The 18,739-nt window shown below is 58.5% G+C and overlaps 1 protein-coding gene across 1 annotated transcript; it reads left to right on the top strand.

Annotated features, from left to right (window-relative positions):
- The first annotated feature begins 8,060 nt into the window (after nt 1-8,060).
- TNFRSF13B (TNF receptor superfamily member 13B) lies at nt 8,061-16,726 on the top strand. Its single transcript, XM_040574257.1, has 5 exons — nt 8,061-8,181; nt 10,094-10,234; nt 11,057-11,173; nt 11,611-11,859; nt 13,207-16,726. The coding sequence occupies exons 1-5, from the start codon at nt 8,061-8,063 to the stop codon at nt 13,479-13,481; spliced, it is 903 nt and encodes a 300-aa protein (XP_040430191.1). The 3' UTR covers nt 13,482-16,726.
- The last annotated feature ends 2,013 nt before the right edge of the window (nt 16,727-18,739 follow it).

Below are 18,739 nucleotides of genomic sequence, written 5' to 3'. Positions count from 1 at the left end.
ATGCATGACCCGCCCCCCAATACCATGCACGACCCCCCCCCATAACATACACGACCCCCCCACACACCACCTGCCCCCCCCCCCCCCCCCCCGGGGACCACGGGGGGGGGACACAAATAGGGACAAGGGTGCCCCCCCCGCCCCGTGCCACCGCCCTGGGGCCCTTGGGGAGCTCCTGTTTGCCCAGCCCGCTGTTATCCGGCGGGTAAACACAGCCGGCAGGGCGATAAGGAGCCCGGCCTGCCATGGTGGGGGGGGGGGGGGGGGGGCGAGGGACCTATGGGTGCCATGGTTGGGTGCCAGCGCTGACCCCAGGGGACAGCAGGGACAGTTGGGGACACCGGGTGTGCTGGGGCCGGGGGCGGACACCATCAGGAATGGAGATTTGGGAACGCCAACCCCACAAGGCGACGGGGCGAGCGTGCCAAGCGGCACCTCCACACCGCGCCCCGACCCGTGTGTCCCTCCGGACGGCACGTAGCGGCCCCCGCCGGCACCGGACAGGGCCCTGCTATTAGGAGCGGCCCCGCCAACCTTCCCGGCCTCGTGGGGACCAGGAAAAACCCGTCGGAGGAGAGGCCGCGGTCCCCTCGGCCAGGCGCTGCCCCGCCGTTTGATGTGGCACCCGGCCTCGGCGGCCTCGCCGCGCCGGCACCCGCCAGTAAATAGAGCCCGGCACGGCTGCGAGCTTGTTTATTAATTTTTCCTTCATCAAAGGCCGCTTTAATCATCCCTCTCCCTCCTGCCACTCGTAGCACGCACGGTGCGACGTGCCGCGGTGGGGACGGGACGGGGAAGGTGTGGGGTTACCCACGGGGAGCGGTGGCACCGCCGTGTGCCCCCCCGGCCCCATATCGCCCACCGGAGTGCCCCCAGCCGTGTGGTGCTCCCAGCTCCCAGCCCTGTGCCTTGCTGTTTTTGGGTGGATATCTCACCTTTCTCTTGACCCTAATGCCCTAAAAGCGACGCGGCCCTTCTCCAGGCAAGGAGGGATTTTCTCTTTGGGGATTTGCAGTCCCTGATGCCACCACCGTGGGTCCAGCATTCAGCATGACTGCAGAACACCTCTCTTTGGATATCAGTTTCCTCAAGCAGCAATTTTCCTGCCCCGATCCCACCTTTCCCTGCTCCCCCAGTCCCCTGATGTTGCTGGGTTATTCCCCAGCACATCCCCGGCCAGCAGCACGTTGCTGGGGACCTGGCACGCCCCGCGCCCCGCACACCCCCAGCACAGCCGGCACGGGCAGGGCAATGCTCCCCGGAGGGGCTCTGGCTATGGGGCCAGGGGAGAGGAGCACAGGGGGACCTCTGCATCCCCAGCTGATGCTCAGGGGACTCCGTGGGCCGTGCATCCCCTCCCCAGGCACCGCAGGGCACTGCCACGACACGCCGGGCAGAGCCACGGCACGGAGGAGCACGGTGCCAGCATCCCCCCAAGCCGCGCCACAGCTCGGGGCCGTGACCTGGCGCCGGGGCCGGCAGCACTCGCGGGGAAGCGGCTGGTGCCGGGGCTGGCTTCAGCCTTCCCAAAAATCCAGCCGAACGGGACGGGCCTCTCCATAAACCTGTCGGGCCGCATTCAGCCATGCAGGAGCCAGCGTCCGTGCGCCACCGGCCGCCCGCCTGCTGCTGTGGATGGGTGCAGCGAGCGGGGGCCACCAAAAACTTGATTCCCTGCACGTGCCCCCATGCCGGCAGGCCCCGGCATGGCCGAGGCACAAAGTGCTCCCATGCGTGCCGCTGTGATGGGCAGCCCCCCCATCCCGTCCCCAACGCCCCCACTGCAGGGATGCCCGGCTGGGGCAGCTGTGCGTAGCAGCCCAGAGCCAGTCCGGAGCAGTTTTCTCCAAGTAGGGCAATTAAAGTAATGGGAAAATGGAAAGTATTCGTCAGGGAGCTGCGGTGGCAGAAGGGGAAGGTGCTGCGGTGAGTCAGCGATCCCAAGCGAAGCCCCAGCGCCAGGTAAACAAGCTGAAAACCAGGAGGTGTTAGTCACTGGGGCTGGCTGCACCAGCCCCGGCTTGGGAAGGGCACCACCGACCCCCTCCTGCCCCACAAAAATGTTCAGTGGCACCAAAAACCCCGCCACAGAGCAGCACCCCTCCCCATCGCGGCATGGCGGTCCCACCAGGAGCAGCCACCTCCACCCGTCACCAGGATGGGGACGTGGGACATGTGGCCATGCCACAGCATGGGACCCCAGGAGCCACCCCGTTTTGCAGGAAAACTGCTATGGGATGTTTCTTCCTGCGGTGCCGGGCGCTGCCGGGCAGGAGCAGGACGCCTGGGTGCTCCTCCCGCGTGGCCATCGCTCCTCGCGTGACCTCGGGCGAGTCATTTCGTCTCCCTGCGCCTCCACCTCGCCGTCATTACGCTGGAGCCAGACGGACGGATGCCCAGGGGAGAGGGGAGGATTCGGTGTTTAAAGCCCTGGGATCCCTGCTGGATCCAGGCTGCGACCGGCTGGCGCCTGCGAGGGTTCCCCTTCTCCTGCCCGGTGCCAAACAGGGCATGGGGTTCTCCTTCTCCTGCCCAGCCACGGGGGCTGGATGCAGGCAGGGGCTCGGGTGCCCCCATGCTTCTGATGGCGAGGGGGAACCTGCAGGTTAGAAATACGGGGGGGACAAACAGCCTGATGGAGGGAGGAGAGCCCCCTGGCTGCCCCAGTGCCATCTCCTTGCCCAAAAAAGACCCAAATTACCCTCTGGAAGAAACGCCGTGCTCAGCTGCAGCCGTTGCAGGCCAGCGAGGAGAGAGCAGCTGGGAAAGACCCCGCAGAGGGTCCAGGGCAGCCCTCTGCTTTGCTGGGTGCACACACACGTACACACACACATGGGCCTGAGCTAGCCCCAGAAGCTGCCTTAAATCGTGTCCCACCAAGCAGAGATTTCCTCTCATCCAGAGCCTCCCATGCCTGCGAGTTCATACCCTGCTAAAATTGGGCCAAATGTTAATTGCGCTCCCAGCCGGGCTATCGGCGACCGGGTCCCATGGCTGCTTCCTGCCATTAGACCTCGCTTTGGGGGGGGGGGGGGGTAAAAATCTGGCTCTTTTGCTCCCACGTGTGCCTCCCCCCAGCCTTGTTTGGCCGGGATCACCCCGTGAGGTCCCCCCATGTCCCCCCGCCCTCCTGCCCCCCGTCAGCCCCAGCATGGCACAAAGCTGGGTGCCCCCAAGCCGCCTCCATCGCCAGCCCCTCGCCGCCGCAGCTGTCGGGTGTCTGCTCCGGTGACTCCACATAATGCAGGTTTTACAAATGGAAACGTCGCCTGGCTGTAAATTAAATACTTGGGAGAAACCCATTATAACGCAGCAACGCAATTAGCTTTATCAGCCAGCCCAGAGTGATGCCAAAAAGCAGAGCCGACTCACTTGACAGGAGCTGCCATCCATGAAACCGAGCTAACGACCTTAATTATATTTTTAGCTTCTAATTTTTGGCTGACAGGATCCCCAATTACCCAGCCCATAATTTGCCCAGGGACTGCCATCAGCCTACCTGGTCTGTAATTCCCAGGGTCAGCCCTTTTATCCCTTTTACACGTTTAGACTCCCACTGGCCGCCCTCCAGCCCGCTGGAATTTCCCCAGGGTTTTGTAGCGCTAAAAATTAACAGCGTGGCTCCTTCGGCAGCCTGCAAGCCTGGTCCTGCAAGGGTCCCAAGAGAAAAAAAACCCCTCGGCCTGACAAAACCCAGCCCCGGGGTGGTCTCTGTGGAGGTCCTGCCTTGGTGGAGCAGTTTGGCAGCGGGACAGCCCGCAGTGCCCAGCCCGCCACGGCCAGGCGCGACCGCCGTGCCCGATCCGGAGCAGGGGCGATGTCGGAGGTGGTGACGGGGTGAAAATCCTGCATTTATCCCAGCAGCTGCTCCGTCCGAAGGTTGTTCTTTGACTCATATCCCCTATCTGCTTCCCACACGTTGTACCACAGCACGCAGCCCCGGCACCGACGCCATCCTCTCCCTCCCCATGGCAGGCACTGGCAGTGTTTTACTCTCGGTGCCAGCCCTGCGCCCCAGCAGGTGCCGGATTTGGGGCGCTGGCCTCGAGCACAGCCTGGTTTCCACAACGCTTTCCTTCCCTGATCCATGCCGGGTTTGGGCAAGGCGGCTTTGGCACCTTTGCCCAGCCACCAGACCCCCCCCCCCCCAGATCCCACAGCACGGGGGCTGCAGCAGCGCCTGGACCCCGATGGGTGCTGAGCATCCTTGGGGCGATGCCCTAAGGCGGGGTGGCAGGATAAGGCCAGGGGGCAACGCAGGGAACGGAGCAAAGCGGGCTGATCAGGGGCTGTCTGAACCCCAACTTGTGTGCAGGGCTGGTGCAAAGGGATGCTCGGGAGCGGGGCAGCAGCCTGGGTGCTGCCGAGCCCCCGGCCGGGCAGGGCAGGAGATGGAGGGGTGGTGGGCTGCAAGCAGAGCCCCCAGCACCCAGCACCCAGCACCCAGCACCCAGCACCCAGCACCCAGCCGGGCTGGGCGAGCCGAGGCTGCCACCTCCTGGGCAGAGACACGAAGAGCCGGGCCCTGCTTCTCCGGCCCCCTCCCCGGGCTGCAGGAGCTGGGCAGAGGGGGCCGCTTCCCTCGATTGTGCGCCCCCCCCCCCCAACCCCGGCCCTAAATTGTGCCCCCCCGGCTCCCGGTTGTGCCTAGCCGGGGGGTGGCAGCAGGGGGCTGGCACTGCTGGGATGCTCGGGGCCGGCACTCGCTGGCGGTGGCCTCCCGGGGACACGGGCACAAGCCCTGGTGGCAAATTTGTTTTTATTTATTTTATCTTATTTTTATTTTATTTTATTTTATTTTATCTTATTTTTATTTTATTTTATTTTATTTTATTTTATTTTATTTTATTTTATCTTATTTTTATTTTATTTTATTTTATTTTATATTTTATTTTTTATTTTATTTTATTTTATTTTATTTTATTTATTATTTTATTTTATTTTATTTTATTTTATTTTATTTTATATTTTATTTTATTTTATTTTATATTATTTATTATTTTATTTTATTTATTTTATTTTGGTGGATGGGGTGGATGGGTGCAGCTCTGCAGCTGGGCTTGCCCATACCCCAAAACTGAGGGGTTTGATCGCGGAGCAGCTGCTACGAGGCACGGCAGGAGGCGGTGGGATGCACGATGGTCAGGCAGCACGGGTCATTGGGTGCATCCTGACCCCAGCACGCTCGAGAGCAGGCGTCCACGGGGAATTAGGGTGAGAGAAATGAGTCCCCAGCAGCCAGCTGTGCTCAGCCCGGCCTCACGGTTTCAACCCAAAACGGCTCCTCTTCCCCTTCCCCCCCCTCACGGCCCCTCTTTTGGGGTCCCAAAGGGAGCACACGTGCAAGCAAATGCCTTGGCCGAGGTTTCACAAATCAGAAGGGGCCGAGAGCAGGCTGGAAGGAAAATATCCCAGGAAAGCTGCTGCGAGCACCAGCGGGAAGGCGAGGCTGCCCCAAAAAGTCTGGGAGCCAGACGCTGTTCACACTGGGTGCCCGTGCCCTGCAGCTCTCCTTGCAACAGCAGCACCTGGGGCATGAGCCCAGAGGAATAAAATCATTTTCTTGTTGGGACAAAACTGGGCTCCATGCCCCCAAAATGGACCTGGGCGCTGCTGGAGCCGTCTGCAGGTGGGTGCTGAAGGACACAGAGCCACGCTGGGAGGGTGCACGGGGAGCAGCCATATGATGCTCTCCCTCCAGCACCATACAGCAAAGGCAGGATTTAACCCAGGAGAGGGCTAAGGCACCCATGGCAAGAAAGCAGCAGGCAGGAGACTGCATTTGGAGGTCCTTCAGAGCCACGCAGCATCCTCAGAGGCGGCAGGAGGCGTGATGCCGCTTGGGACACTCGCGGTGCCCGGCCGGGATACGGGGGCGCAGCCGCAGCACCCCCTGAGGATTTTAGAGCTGAGCTCACAGGGCCTGGTCTCTGCTCAGCGAGGAGGGACAAACCGCCCCCAAGTGCTTCTCACTTCCCTCTTGAGGGCATGAGAGGGTGGAAACTGCAAGTCCCCCACTGCTATTTACGGGGGCAGGTTTCCCCTGCAAAACCCCGAGAGCCGGCGGGCAGGGCTGGGGCCGTAGCTCCAGGCCCTCGCTGTGCCACGCTCGAGCAGCGCAGGCAGACCCCGAAATCACGATTTCCTTCGTCCTGCAGGTGAACGAGCCCTGGGCTCTGCTTCCCCCTGGGGCACGGAGCTTTGTAGGCTGAGGCTGCGGCGGGACGGCCACCAGCGGCACGCGGCCAAAGGCGCGTTTTCCTCCCAGAGCTCCCACGCTGGGATCTCCACCCTGCAGTCGCCCTCTCCCAGCCATGCCTCGGCCTCCCTGCTCGTTTCCAGACCCTGATCCCCCTCGGTGTGTCTCCCCAGGCAGAGACCCGAGCCCAGCAACGAGCCCGTCCTTGGCATCAGCTGCAAGTGCAGAGCCGTGACCGGCGGCACAGCCTCGCTGCTGCGGTGTCACCGCGGGTCACATCCAGCTGCTGCGGGGCTGGGCAGCCGCAGGGTGCTGGGTTTCTCCACTCTGGGCTTTGTTTGCTGCAGGCAGGTTCAGCCTCGGATGTCCCTGCAGCAGATGCAGAGCGGGGAGGGGAACACGGCCCGTCTGTAGAGGTTTAGGGTTGGAGGCAGAGATGGAAATGCCAGAGCTCCTACAGCAGAGGGGCCACATTGGGTCAGCAGCTTCTCCGAGGACACGTGTCCCAGCCCAGGATGCTCACGGCAGAGCTTTTCCCCTGCGCCAGCCTCTGCCATGAGCAATGTGCTCGGTCAAACGCAGCGAGTGGCCCCTCCTCGGTCCCTCCCTGTGACACCGTGGCAAGTACAGAGCCGGAGTTTTTTAACTGAGCGGAAAAACCTTGACACTGCCCCGCTGATGTTTATAGAAAGTATCAGGTATTGCTCCTTCCTTCCCCCTCCGGCTGCTTCTGCAGAAAACGTCCCCGGGGCTGGGCTGAGTCACCGTCCCACCGCACTCGCGGTGCCCTCGCACCTTCCCGGCCGCGTGGATAAGGGGGAAAAACCGCCAGAAGTGAATGCACCAGGGGAAAAGGGGCAAAACCAGCAGCTGCCCAGTCTGGTTTGTTTTTTTTTTTGAGGTGCCACGGGTCGCTGTGTGGGCCCGGGGCAGCTGCTGGGGCTCGGTGACAGCAGCCCGCTCCCTCCCGTGCCAGCTCGGCGAGGGGCCCCGCAGCTCTGCTCCTTCCCTGCTCCGCTGACCGAAGCCATCCCACTTTCAGAGTGAGGTGAGCCCTAAAAATAACTGTATAGCTTAACCCCAGGGACCGCCAGCAGCTCGGCAGTGGCCCTTTGCCCCACACCACCCAGGCCGTGTTACTGAGGCTTCCTGCACCCACTGCCAGCAGCGAGAGCGGCGCCGAGCCCGGCCGCGACCCGCGGTGCCCACGCTGGGCAGCTCAGCCCTCCTGCAACCCTCCTGCCCCCGAGGCACGGGTGCACCAGAAAACAGCAGCGGTTCCAGCGTGCCCTTGGGAGCCACGAGATGGTCTCAAGACGGTGAGCAGGAGACAGGCAGGCCAGCAGCACGGCCCGAGCCTCCTGCAGATGGAGCAGGATGGGGGCGCAGGGCAGTGCTCGCTGCCGCACGGCATCAACAAAACACTCCCCAACAGGAGTACCCCAATTCGGGTGTCCCCAAGTGAGGGCGACAGTGCTGCTCTCTACTTGCATCTTGCACAGTGGCATCCCCGTGGCTGCACAGCCTCTCGCTCAGCCAGAGCTGCTCCTTTTCTCGGCAAAGCTGGGAAAAAAAGTGACCCTCTCCTGCCCCAGGTCAGCTGCTTTCTCTGCACAAGAAAACCTCCCGCTGGAGGTGGGCGATGCAAGGGCAGGTGCTGCAAAGCCAGACACCCATCTGGGAGCTCTCCCTGCTGCAACGTGGCCACCAGGACCAGCACACCCACTCCCCGTGCCCGGTGGCCCTGGGAGGGGGCCTCCCCCCCACGCCCCCACTCCCCCGGCAGCCCTGGAGCCAATGCAGCACGCTGCGCGAGCGGCCGATTTGCATCGGAGGGATAAGGGGAAGCCCCAGGAAACGCATGGCCCAGGCATTAATCAAATCTACCTCTAATAATAAACCTCCCGAGCAATGCGCGGGCTCGGAGCGCGCAGTGCGATGGCAGGAGCCGAGGGGGAGTAGCCGCCGTGCCAGAGCCAAGCGTGAGTTGTGCCCGCGGAGGGGCTGCAAGAGGGCTGGGGGCGAGGGGCTTGCCCGTGCCAGGGCTGCGGGGACGTTTCCAGAGAGCTGGCAGCGAGCGGAGGGGCTCCTTGGAGGGCTGGGGATGAAATGGTCGCTTCATGCTTTGGGTGGAGGATTCAGGAGGAGTTTGGGTGCTCTGGTGGGGCATCCTGGGCAGGGAGCTCAGCCACTGGGCAGGGTTTTTGCCAAAAAAAAAAAAAAAAAACCCTCCTTGGACCTGCCCTCACTGCAGAGTGGGCATGGGGAAGGAGCTGCCCTGCCTCCAGCTGCCTCAGCTGACACAGCCCCAGCTCACCGTGTCCCATCCAGTTGTCCCACGCCAGAACCCGCTGTACGTAGCGCAGGGGTGGCCGGGCTCACTGCCACCCACAGGGCTCGCCTCCCTCCCTGGGAGTCTTCTCTTTGGGGACAAAAAGTCTCCAAAGTGCATCGGAGGAGAGCACGGGCCTGAGCCTCGCAATGCCCCAGGGATTGTCTTCAGCCAGCTCGATAGAAAGGAATCGTTTAATTTCATAGCGGCGTTAATTGAACAGCAGGGACTAGAAGGGCCGCATCCCTGCGCAGAGCGGATTTATCCTTTACTTTGCGAGGATGGGAGGGCTTCACCCACGCTGCCCCGGGTGGGATCCAGCTCACAGCCAGGGCTGGAAGCCCATCCTCAGCCCCTCAGCAGGGACGTTGCTGCTCCGGGCAGCGGCAGGACAGACAGATGCACAGGGACATTGCTGCTCTGGGCAGCAGCAGGACAGACGGACAGACACACAAAGCCTCCGATTGCCGTGTGCTCCCAAGTACGAGAGGGAGAGAGCCGTACCCAAGTACGAGAGGGAGAGCGCGGGGGCATTTCTATACCAAAATCAACGTTTGGCTTCGAAAGGCAGCATCGCAGCGGCCCCAGCCGAGGCAACAGGCAGCTCCCGGGCACGCGGAGGCCGGCGCCGTGCTGGGCAGCGATGGCTTTTAATTGCTTCGGGCCCCTCGGCACCGGCACCGGCCGCCCGCACAGGAAACAGCTGCATTCCCAGCTCCGCTCCGCAGAGGGATGCGGTCGCCCACGAGCCTCTCGGTCAGCAAATGGCTGCTAACAAGTAAATGCTTATTAGCAAGCTAATAATTAAATTTTGATTTGTTCTGGACTTTTCTGCTGCTTAGGGTTCCCAGCAATGCCTCGCTCCTGCCCCTCATCAAACCCCTTCCCCCTCCCCAGCCCGCGAGCACGGGGCACGTCGCGGCCACGTAGGATGGGACAAATGGCTCCTTGTGGGGACAAAAGTCCTTCCACTGCCATGTGTCCCAGCTGGTGCTGGTGGAAGCGGTGCTTAAAGCTCTCCCAGAGAGGCCTCTCTCCTTCTGCTGCTTAGGGAAGTGTGACACATCAAAACCTGCTTTCAGGATGATGCCAGAACGCCACACAGAGATGTCAGAAATTACGCGCAGCATGGCAGAAACTGCCCCTCTGCCACAGGGGAGCTCAGAAGTTTCCAGAATTAAAAATCATTTCAGAAGATGGTGCTAGCAGTCATTCTGTTTGCATTTCTGTTCCTTTCAGAAAAGGATGTAAAGGCAGAAGCAGTTCCCTGCCCTTACTGCTGCAGGCAGTTTCGCACATCCCCACGCCCTCGAGGCACAGCAAGGGGCCAGGCAGAGACCAGGGTGCTCACCCTGCATGTCCCCGGAGTCCAGATTTTAACCCCCATGAGGATGTCCTGTGCTGAAGTGCTCGCTAAGCCTGAAGCAGATTTTGCTGCATGCTTTTAGCCCAAGCCTAGGGCTGGAGCACAGCAGGCATCCCCCTGCACGGGGTCCCCAGGGCGGCCGCAGGGTCCCCGGCAGCACCAATTTCCCCATAGCCACTTTCCTCCCGTTCTGCAGCCATGGATGGGACGCACTTGGGCTGTGATGCCATGAACAACTGCACCGACCAGCAGTACTGGGACGCCCTCGTCTGCCAGTGCATCCCCTGCAGTCTCATATGCGGCCGGTCCGCGGTGAGGAGGTGTGCTGCCCTGTGCGGTGAGTGGGGAAAGGCCCTGGGAGGAACCACGGGGCAGGCTCCGGGACAGCTCGGTTTAACAGCTTTGAGCCCAAAGCACTGGGGGATGTGACAGTGCTGACCGGGATCAAGTTGTCCACATCCCCATACTGCTCCTTCCCGGGGTCCTAGGGAGCCTTCCCAGAGCTGCACTAACAGAATTAGTCCCCGTCTGTGACACCCTGCCCTTGGAAGGGATGCATCAGGCCCTGCTAATGTGGGTAATGACAAACTCGAGCAGAATGTGAGCCCCATGCTGTGGCAGGCACCGAGGCTGGGTGCTGCAGAGCAGAGGCGCAGTGCAGTCGAAGCCTGCACTCAGTGAGGTGTCATGTCTCCAATGGGAGTGAGTGTGGGAGATGCCATCCCCATAGTCCTGAGCCCGTGCTCAGGCAGGTTTTGGTGTGCCCCAAAAAGCCATGCAAGCCCCAGGGGCCAGGAGCTCTAAGAGCAGCACCAGGACCTCGCTGCCATGGGCAGGCACGGCTGCACCCCATCCCCTTCCCCACGCAGCGGCCAGCAAAAACCTTTCCCTGGTATTCGTCTGGCCGAACGCCTCCACCTGCCAGCCCCAAAGATGTTTTCAACACTTCCAACAGCATCAAACAGATCTCGCCCTGCACCCATGGGAGCTGTGGACTTGTTCCAAGCGGCCGTGGGCTCGTCCCCACGTGAACTCAGGCAGGGAGGGCCCCGGGCTGGGAGGTGACGGGGAGGCAGGAGGAGCCGTGCGGGCAGAAGGACATGTTCAGGGCGAGGACGTGCTCAGGACGAGCCCTGTTCCTTTCCCTCCCTTCCCACAGAGTCCATGGTTTGCAACAGGAAAGCCGGCTTCTACTACGACAAGCTCCTGAAAAAATGCATCAACTGTGCCACGGTCTGCGGGCAGCACCCGAAGCAGTGCGACCCCTCCTGCGGATGTAAGGCTGCGTGCGAGGGCAGGGGGAACAGGGGGCCGTGGGGCAGGGTCCCACAGGGGCTGGGCTAAAAGAGGAGCCGGGTTATGGGGTGGAAGCCAGGGAAGAGGCAGCAAACCCTGCTCTCTGCCCCCAGGGGTTGGTGCATGGCCTTGGGGAGGGGGAGAGGGAAGGGACGGGCCCTTTCCCCTCAGATCAACAAGTCCCAGCTTGGGGTTGAGATGTGGGTGCTGGAGAAATGGGGAGAGAGGGATCATCTCCTCTATTAGCCGTAAAAAACACAACCAAACAGAGGAGCTGCAGCTCTGCTTTCAACTCCTCCCCAAGCGGAGCGCACGAGTGCCCTTAGCAGCACCCTGCCCCTATCAAAAAGTCACTAGGGTGAGCTGCGTGCCGGGGGGGGTCTAAGCTCTCCTTTCTCTCTGCCTGGCCCCCAGCAGGTGCCCTGGCCACCCCCCACCCTCCGCCGGCCGCCCTGGTCACGGCGCTGCCTCCCGCGGCCGCGCTGGAGCAGAAGGCGTGCACGGAGCAGGAGCCGTGGCTGGTGGTGTACCTGCTGCTGGGGCTCTGCCTCTGCGCCCTCATCTGCTCCCTCTTCCTGGGCTGGACCCACCTGCGGAGGAAGGGAGAGGTGGGATCCTGCCAGGCCGGTGCCGGGACCTGCCACCGCAGGGAGGACTCCTCCAAGGGTGAGTGCTGGGGGCACTGGGGGCACCGGGAGGGGTTGGGGAGCTGGGGCAGCTGGCACCCAGGTTCTGCCCGAAAGCAGAGCCGGTGGGTACGCAGGGGCCGGGAGGCAAAGTGAACCCAGTGAGGTGCTGCACAGCCCAGTCTGAGCCTGAAAAGATGAGAACTAGGGTCCTGTGCGCCAATTCCCCCCCTATCGCCCTTCTCAGGCACTCATGCAGGACTGGGCTGAGGGCAAGAGCTGTGCTGCTGGCCAGTGATTCTCCAAGGCATGAAGAAGAACTGCAAAAAGCTGATCCTCTTCCCCAAGGAGCCACCATAGTGGCTGTTTCCTTTGGTTTCCCGCAGGAACCACCTTTGGGAAGACCCTGGGCTTTCACAGCAAGTGCAGCTCTGGGTTTATTCGCTCGGGGCTGCCCTGGGGCTGACTGCTACCTGGCCAGGACCACGCTTACACGAGTTTGCTCCTTCGTTACAGGCGAAACGTTGCAGCCCAGCAGCTGAATCAAAAAGCTTTGCAGCATCAAAGCCCAAAGTTTAGGCCTTGGAGTCAGGGGGGCTTCACAAGTCTTTGCCGTAGAAAGAAAAGATAGGGAAAGGTTAACACGGAGTAAGCCAACATAGAAAAGATGTGTTGACTTTCCCCCCTCCTCTTCTCCCCTGCCTTCTCTTAAAAAGATATATATATATATATATGTATCTACCTACCTATTTATGTATACACGTATTAGTTTACATACATAAACTTCAGAACTGGATGAGGAAAATCAGAACAAGCACACGAGGTGGTGCTCCAGTCAGGCTCAGTCCCCAGCAGCGCTGCAATTTGAGCCACTGTTGGCTTCATCCCAGGACACTGGCACTGGGCACTCGCTTCTGAGGGAGGCTGACAGGTTCAAAGAGATTTACTGCATGCTTCTTCATAGCCCCGGCCTAGCCGTGCGTATCAGACCTCAGATGATGGAGCAGAGCCCTCTGACAGCCCGCGGAGCTGCATGCGGCCCTTCAGCCTGCCCTGCTGCAGCCCCTGCACCTTGCAGAGCACTGCACCATTTCATTCGCATGTGCTACAAAATGAGCACTTAATGAAAAGACAATTTACATGCAATGCTATAAATATTAAAATTACTTCAGTGCTAAAGCTCCAGCCTTCCTGCTCGAGGCAGTCACCCATTCACAGGACGGGCTGTGTGCTGCAGGCCGCATTGCGGGCACGACGCAGGGGTTTTACCGGAGGTGGAGGGAGGTGGGTTCCAGCACTGCCTCCCTGCAGGGCACCACTGCAGAGCCTTTCCTGGGTAAAAGCTGCTCCTAAATACCTCAGGCTAACACCCGGCGTTCATTTGCAGATCGCCTGGTGGAAGCGGGCAGCGTTGGTGATGGATCCACCGGCAGCAGGGTCCCCGAGCCAGTAGAAACCTGTGGCTTCTGCTTCCCCGGACATGGCTCCGCGGTACAAGAGAGCAAAGCGCACCACAGCCCCTCCTGCCACCCGGGGGAGAGGGCCGCGGCCGCTCACACCGGGGTGTGCAGCACGGGAAGCGCCGGGGCGATTCCCAGCCCTGACGATGGCCATTTTAAGATCATTTGCTCTCCTTCGCAAGAGAAGACGCCCATGGTGTGACTGCAGTGAATGCTCCTGCATGAAAGGAGGGCTGTCCCCTCTGCCCCCAAAACACAGCTGCTTCTCCCTCCGTCCCCAGCCCCAGCTCCTGCCAGGGCAGGTGGACACAGCTCAGCCTTGGCTCAGGGGCTGTAGGTCACGGACTGTGCTGTTCTCTTCTTGGAAACCCAAACTCTCCTTGTTCCAGTGATGGACGTTGCTCCCTGTTCAGCCATGCCTCCATGCTCCGACCTGACCACCGCAGACACCCCCGTGCTTCCTGGCCCTTGGGACCGCAGGCCCCCGGGGGCTTCTCGGCCCAGTTCCTGCACCAGCATCGCTTTGCCCCTGCGAAGGGCACCGATGCCTGTGGCAAGCGCCAGGCCCCCGCCTTTCCCCGCTTGAAAATTCTGCCTTGCACCACAAGTGGTTTCCAAGCAGAGTTGTGCTCGTCTGGGACACGCTCGATGGACAGAAAGCAAAGCGGTGGTGCCAGGCGCCATCTCGAGAATTAGCCAGGTAGCGACGCCTCACACAGAGCCCAGGTGTGACAGAGCAGCCTGACCTCAATCCATGGCCCCCGGGCTGCGGTCTGTGTGACTGCCTCCCCCACCGAGAGGTCTTCTCTCCTCAGGACTACGGGGAGTTTTCCAGAGAATCAGTTCAAAGTGTTTTAAAGCATCTCAGGCCTTTCAGACAAAGCTGCGGCCTGGCCTACTCCAGCCTCCCAGGGCTGGGGCGCGGACTCAGACCCAGGACATTCCTCACAGACGTCGTGACGACCGCTGAGTGCCACCACCACGCTCCCAGGAGGGGCACGTTTTCTAACTTCAACAAAGTTCCTTTACAGCAAGAGCATTCAGTGTATGAGCTCCACATGCAGCTTTCAACGCTGCTTTGAGGGGAGGAAAGGGCAGGGGACGGTGAGGCTTCGCCTTACACCAGGATACGATGCTGCACGAGAGGAGCTCCGGAGGCACCAAAATCACCGATGGAATTGGGTGTAGGTGCAAAAAGTCATCCAAAGCTGGGAACTTTCTGAAAGACTTGATGCTTTGATGTACTCCTGGTCTGGATTACCTGAAATAGCTGGTAAAAGTGACGGGCTGTGATGCGGCTGATTCGAGGAAAGGTTTTTGTCTGACCGGTATTTGAAAGCTACTATGGAAAAATGTGGGTTTCAACATGTAACGTCAAGTTCTCATGCTCATTAAAGGAGAGAGTAGGAATGTTTTGCTTGGTGAGAAATCCCTCCTGATAGGAGATCGTTGCCGCAAGTTTCTCAGACCAGGCCTTCAAACTTGAAAGAACACACAGGGAACGGGCAACAGATGCACAAATTGGTGATAGGAAAGTGCAGCACTTAGAACAGGCCATGGTAGCTGAGGCCATGTGAGCATCCCCACCCTCATCCTCCTCCCTCTCTCCAGGCTTTCTCTTCCTTTCCTTGGTTTCCTCTCCCAGAGCCTCCCCCTCTCAGGTTCAGCCGATGAAGGGGCTTTGCACTTACCATGGGGCAGCTCTTGTGCATTTCCATCTGTGCCACGTCCCCACCACCCCGAGCACTTCCCAGCGAGGCCGGGGACTCCAGGAGGACGCCTGTAAGCAGGCGCAGCGTCACCTTGCGCTGCCCGGCCCCAGCACCGAGGGGACAGGCAGCTTCAGCCCTGCTCAGGTGTCACCCGCGGGGACAGACCCCCCCCATGTAATGGGAACTCCCCCACACCGCCTGTGTGAGGAGCCAGAACCTTATTTAAAGCAAACAATCAAACAATAAACCTGAACATGCCACCAGTTTTGCAATTAGAGTCTCTCTCGAGGCTCGGGAAGCATCAATTATTCAAACCAAGGCTTTAGGAAAGCTTTTACACGAGCTGCCACAAGAGCTCACCCTGCCTGGCCCTGGCAAGCCCCAGCTCCTGCTCCGGCTGCCCATGTAGGTCTCCTCCAGCACTCGCTGCAATACACGAGGGAAGCAGCACCCTGCAGTTTACACCTAGAAACAGGGGAAAACACCCATCAGACGCCAGGTCCCTCCTTCAAGCCCTGATAAGCGAGAGGGGAGCGTTCAGTCAGGCGTGGCCTCCTCTACTTAGGGGAACGTAAATACTGTTATCAGCAGAGAGAGGAAAAGGTAACACAGAGCGTCACGGAGGTCAGAGCAGCAGTAACACGCAGGCTCCCAGATACAGCAGCTGCGTGCTGGGGAATCAAAAGTCAGTGGGTTTGGTATCATGTTTGCAGCCCCTGGCCAACAGCTCTGACAGAGCACACCTGGCGAGATCCCTCTGAATAGCAGAAGGAAGCATGGGACACAGGCAGTCACCACCCGGGACAAATACTTTTGGTAATTAAGGGCACTGACTTCCAAGCCAGAGCATCCAGACAGGGGCTTAAGCTGCTTCTAACTTTCCTGCTTTTGCTCAGGTTTTCATTAGGCACCAGCCTCAAGCAAAGCTTTCTCGCCAGTCCAGGGGCTGCGATGAGAAGGTACGACACCGACAGCCACCTTCTGGCTGGTTTTGTGTTATGCACAGAGCCACGTTCAAACGCTGGTGTACAACCAGAGGGTATGCTCCAGTATCGACCCATATCCTGGTACCAGGCTTTGGTTTCAGTCATTTCTTCAGATGCTTCCCTGTAACAGAGCAAGCCACGTGAATAAAAAATCGTGCTTCAAAATAAACCAGTCAGCCCCAAACTGCTCCCCGGCACGAGCAGGGTCAGCAGCTGAAGCAATGCAGCAATTGCCCCTTGCAGCAGGCAGCCTCTTGCTGCCGTCAGCCACTGCGCCGGGGAGGCACAACTCGATCAGGCCTTCGTTAGCGTCTCACTGCTCAGCGAGGACTTCTGTGGTCGGCGTCTTCCTGAAGGTGACGCTGAGTTCTGCAAAGAGCAGCCTCCCAGTTCTGCAGGGAATAAACCTTGTGTCTGAGCTCCTCGGTAGGTGAAGGGAAAGAGAAGGCTGCGTTTGGGGAAAAACGTAATGAGGGGTAGCGCTGACTGTGTGATAGCAGCTGTCCTTCCATTTTTATAGGAAGAGGGAAAGTGTTCTCTGCTTCTCTATCAACCTGTGCTGATTTACTGTTGCTGGAAATAGAAACCTGCCTGGTACAATTCAGGGGGAAAGAAGAGCTTTTAATACACCAGGAATTCTGCTTTAGAAGCCCAAACCAGAGCACTGAAATCTACCTTGCTCTCCCATCTCCCACCGAAAACCAGCCGCGCTGGTGCAGTTGCACGGAGCACAGCCCTCTTCACCAGCTTGAGAGGGGTCGGGGGGAGAGGAGAGAAAATAAATAAGGCCGATTTATGTGGCTGGCCTTGTCCCTAAACAGTTCATTTCTGAAGGATTAACAAAACAGACCGCATTAGCTCCGGTGGCCAAGCGCGTGCTAGCGGAAAACAGAATTCACTTGTTCGGGCTCCAGCTGGAGACCAGCAGCCGAGGGCTCCGAGCTCAGCATCACAACGGCGGCCCCGCATCGCCAGCCCAGCTGCCGCGCGGTGGCACTGCTCCTCCAGCATCGGGGCGAGGCGGTGACGCGGGCTGCAGCAGCCATGGGAATAATGAAAGGCTGATTCTCGTCTTCCTCTGCAAGCTTGCTGCATTATTAAAAGGTAGCAGAAAGCGTCGTCAAGCATCTGCACGATGCTGTGCCCAATTCCGGGAGGGAGAGGAGGGCCCCCCCTTTCCTGCGGGTGTGCCATTCATCCGCATTTCTCCAGCAGTGTTTCACTTGTGACAAGAACACTCAGGTTAAATTTTGCAGTACCCAATTACAACTGAAAATTATTTCAAGCATGACGATAGAGAAAGACAGGTTATGAAACCAGAGTACGCTATCGCTTCTGCAGAAACCGCGCTGCCTAGGTAACTCGCACACTGTGCGGTATGTTTTCTGTGTCTGATTTGGTATTCAAGGAGCTTCAATTAGTCGGTTCTTCTTCCCTCCTAGTTGTAAACTGTCACAGAGATCTCCTGATGCACAAAACCACCTTGTACTCTCCAGCTTGCGTACAAATCAAATGCGATTCCACCACCCTTTTGTGTAGCATCTCTTGTAAGACGCTCATTTAAAAAACAAACAAACCCAGGCTTCACTGATTTTTCCTATTTCTGTTGTTACACAGACTGCTTTCCTCCACCCCTCTCTCAGACAGGTTAGAGATGGCCCATACCCATTTCTGGAATACTGATTTAAAAGACAGGACCCATCCATGTTTTTAAGCACTGTTTAAGTCAAGGATCAGCTGTTTGGATACACATCCAGAGCTTAATGACCTTTTTGGTGTGGCCCTTACGCCAGTTTACACGGTGCCTAACTCTTAACACTTGGCTCTCTCCAGGCTCCTTAAGGGAGAGCGAAGTTATTTTTTGCTCTTTTGAGCTCTGTGTTCTGAATGGTTTCTCTCATGGGCTGCAATTCAATCCACAGCCCAGCCTCCTGGGAGCAAGACGGAGCACACGAGCCGCTACTGCTGGTATCCAGGCAGGCCAACGAGCTGCTTTAAAAGACCGCGATGAAGGGAGAGAAAAGGGAACAAAACTGCATTTGTGACAAAGCAAAAGCAAGCTGATACACCAGCTGCTGTAGGCTAAGGACATGGATACGGAGGCTGCAAAGAGGAGAAGAGTATGTGAGGAGTTAATACATGTGGGAGGATACAAGGAACCAATACCAGCCTAGCACATACCAGGAAAATGTGTTGTTTACTTAAAAACCTAGTGCACTGCAGAAGTGCTCAATAGCAGCAGACCTATCGCTCAATGCTGCCCCCAGCAGCAACCGTTTCTAACAGATGGTATATCTTTCAATACTGAGGTTCTTTCAAGTATCAGCTATATATGCCTTTGGAAGGCAACAGGGGGAAAAAAAAAAACAACAAAAAACAACAACAACAACCCAAACCAGCAACAACAAAACAAGCAATTCTGAGAAATTTGAACTTATTCACAAGATTTAAAGAAAGAACCAAGACCACTCTTACAGTATAAACACGCCAATTCATTCATTTTTACTGATGGTTGCATTAATGAATCTCATTCTCGTGAAAAAAGGGAATAAAGGAAAAAAATTAAGAAAATAGCTATTTATAGAAAACAAAAAAAAGGGCTCAAAACAGAAAAGAATCTGTGCTGATGCTTTTGACGAGCAGTCCGATGGCATTGAACATTACCTGTGCAAGCAGGCATGCTTGAAAACCTGTCTGTACTGTAGCTACAGTTCCACAATCCAGGATTTCTTTTATTTGTTGGAAAAAAAAAGAGCCTAATA

Source organism: Cygnus olor, chromosome 15, assembly GCF_009769625.2.
Source record: "Cygnus olor isolate bCygOlo1 chromosome 15, bCygOlo1.pri.v2, whole genome shotgun sequence".
Taxonomy (NCBI): Eukaryota; Metazoa; Chordata; class Aves; order Anseriformes; family Anatidae; genus Cygnus; species Cygnus olor.
The sequence above is the reverse complement of the archived record's forward strand: the minus strand, read 5'-3'. Positions and strand labels throughout refer to the sequence as shown.

Coding starts and splice junctions, on each gene's coding strand:
- TNFRSF13B (XM_040574257.1), top strand. CDS start 8,061: ATGGCCCAGGCATTAATCAAATCTACCTCTAATAATAAACCTCCCGAG. Junction 10,235..11,056: donor GAGGTGTGCTGCCCTGTGCG/GTGAGTGGGGAA, acceptor CCCTTCCCACAG/AGTCCATGGTTTGCAACAGG. Junction 11,860..13,206: donor CAGGGAGGACTCCTCCAAGG/GTGAGTGCTGGG, acceptor GTTCATTTGCAG/ATCGCCTGGTGGAAGCGGGC.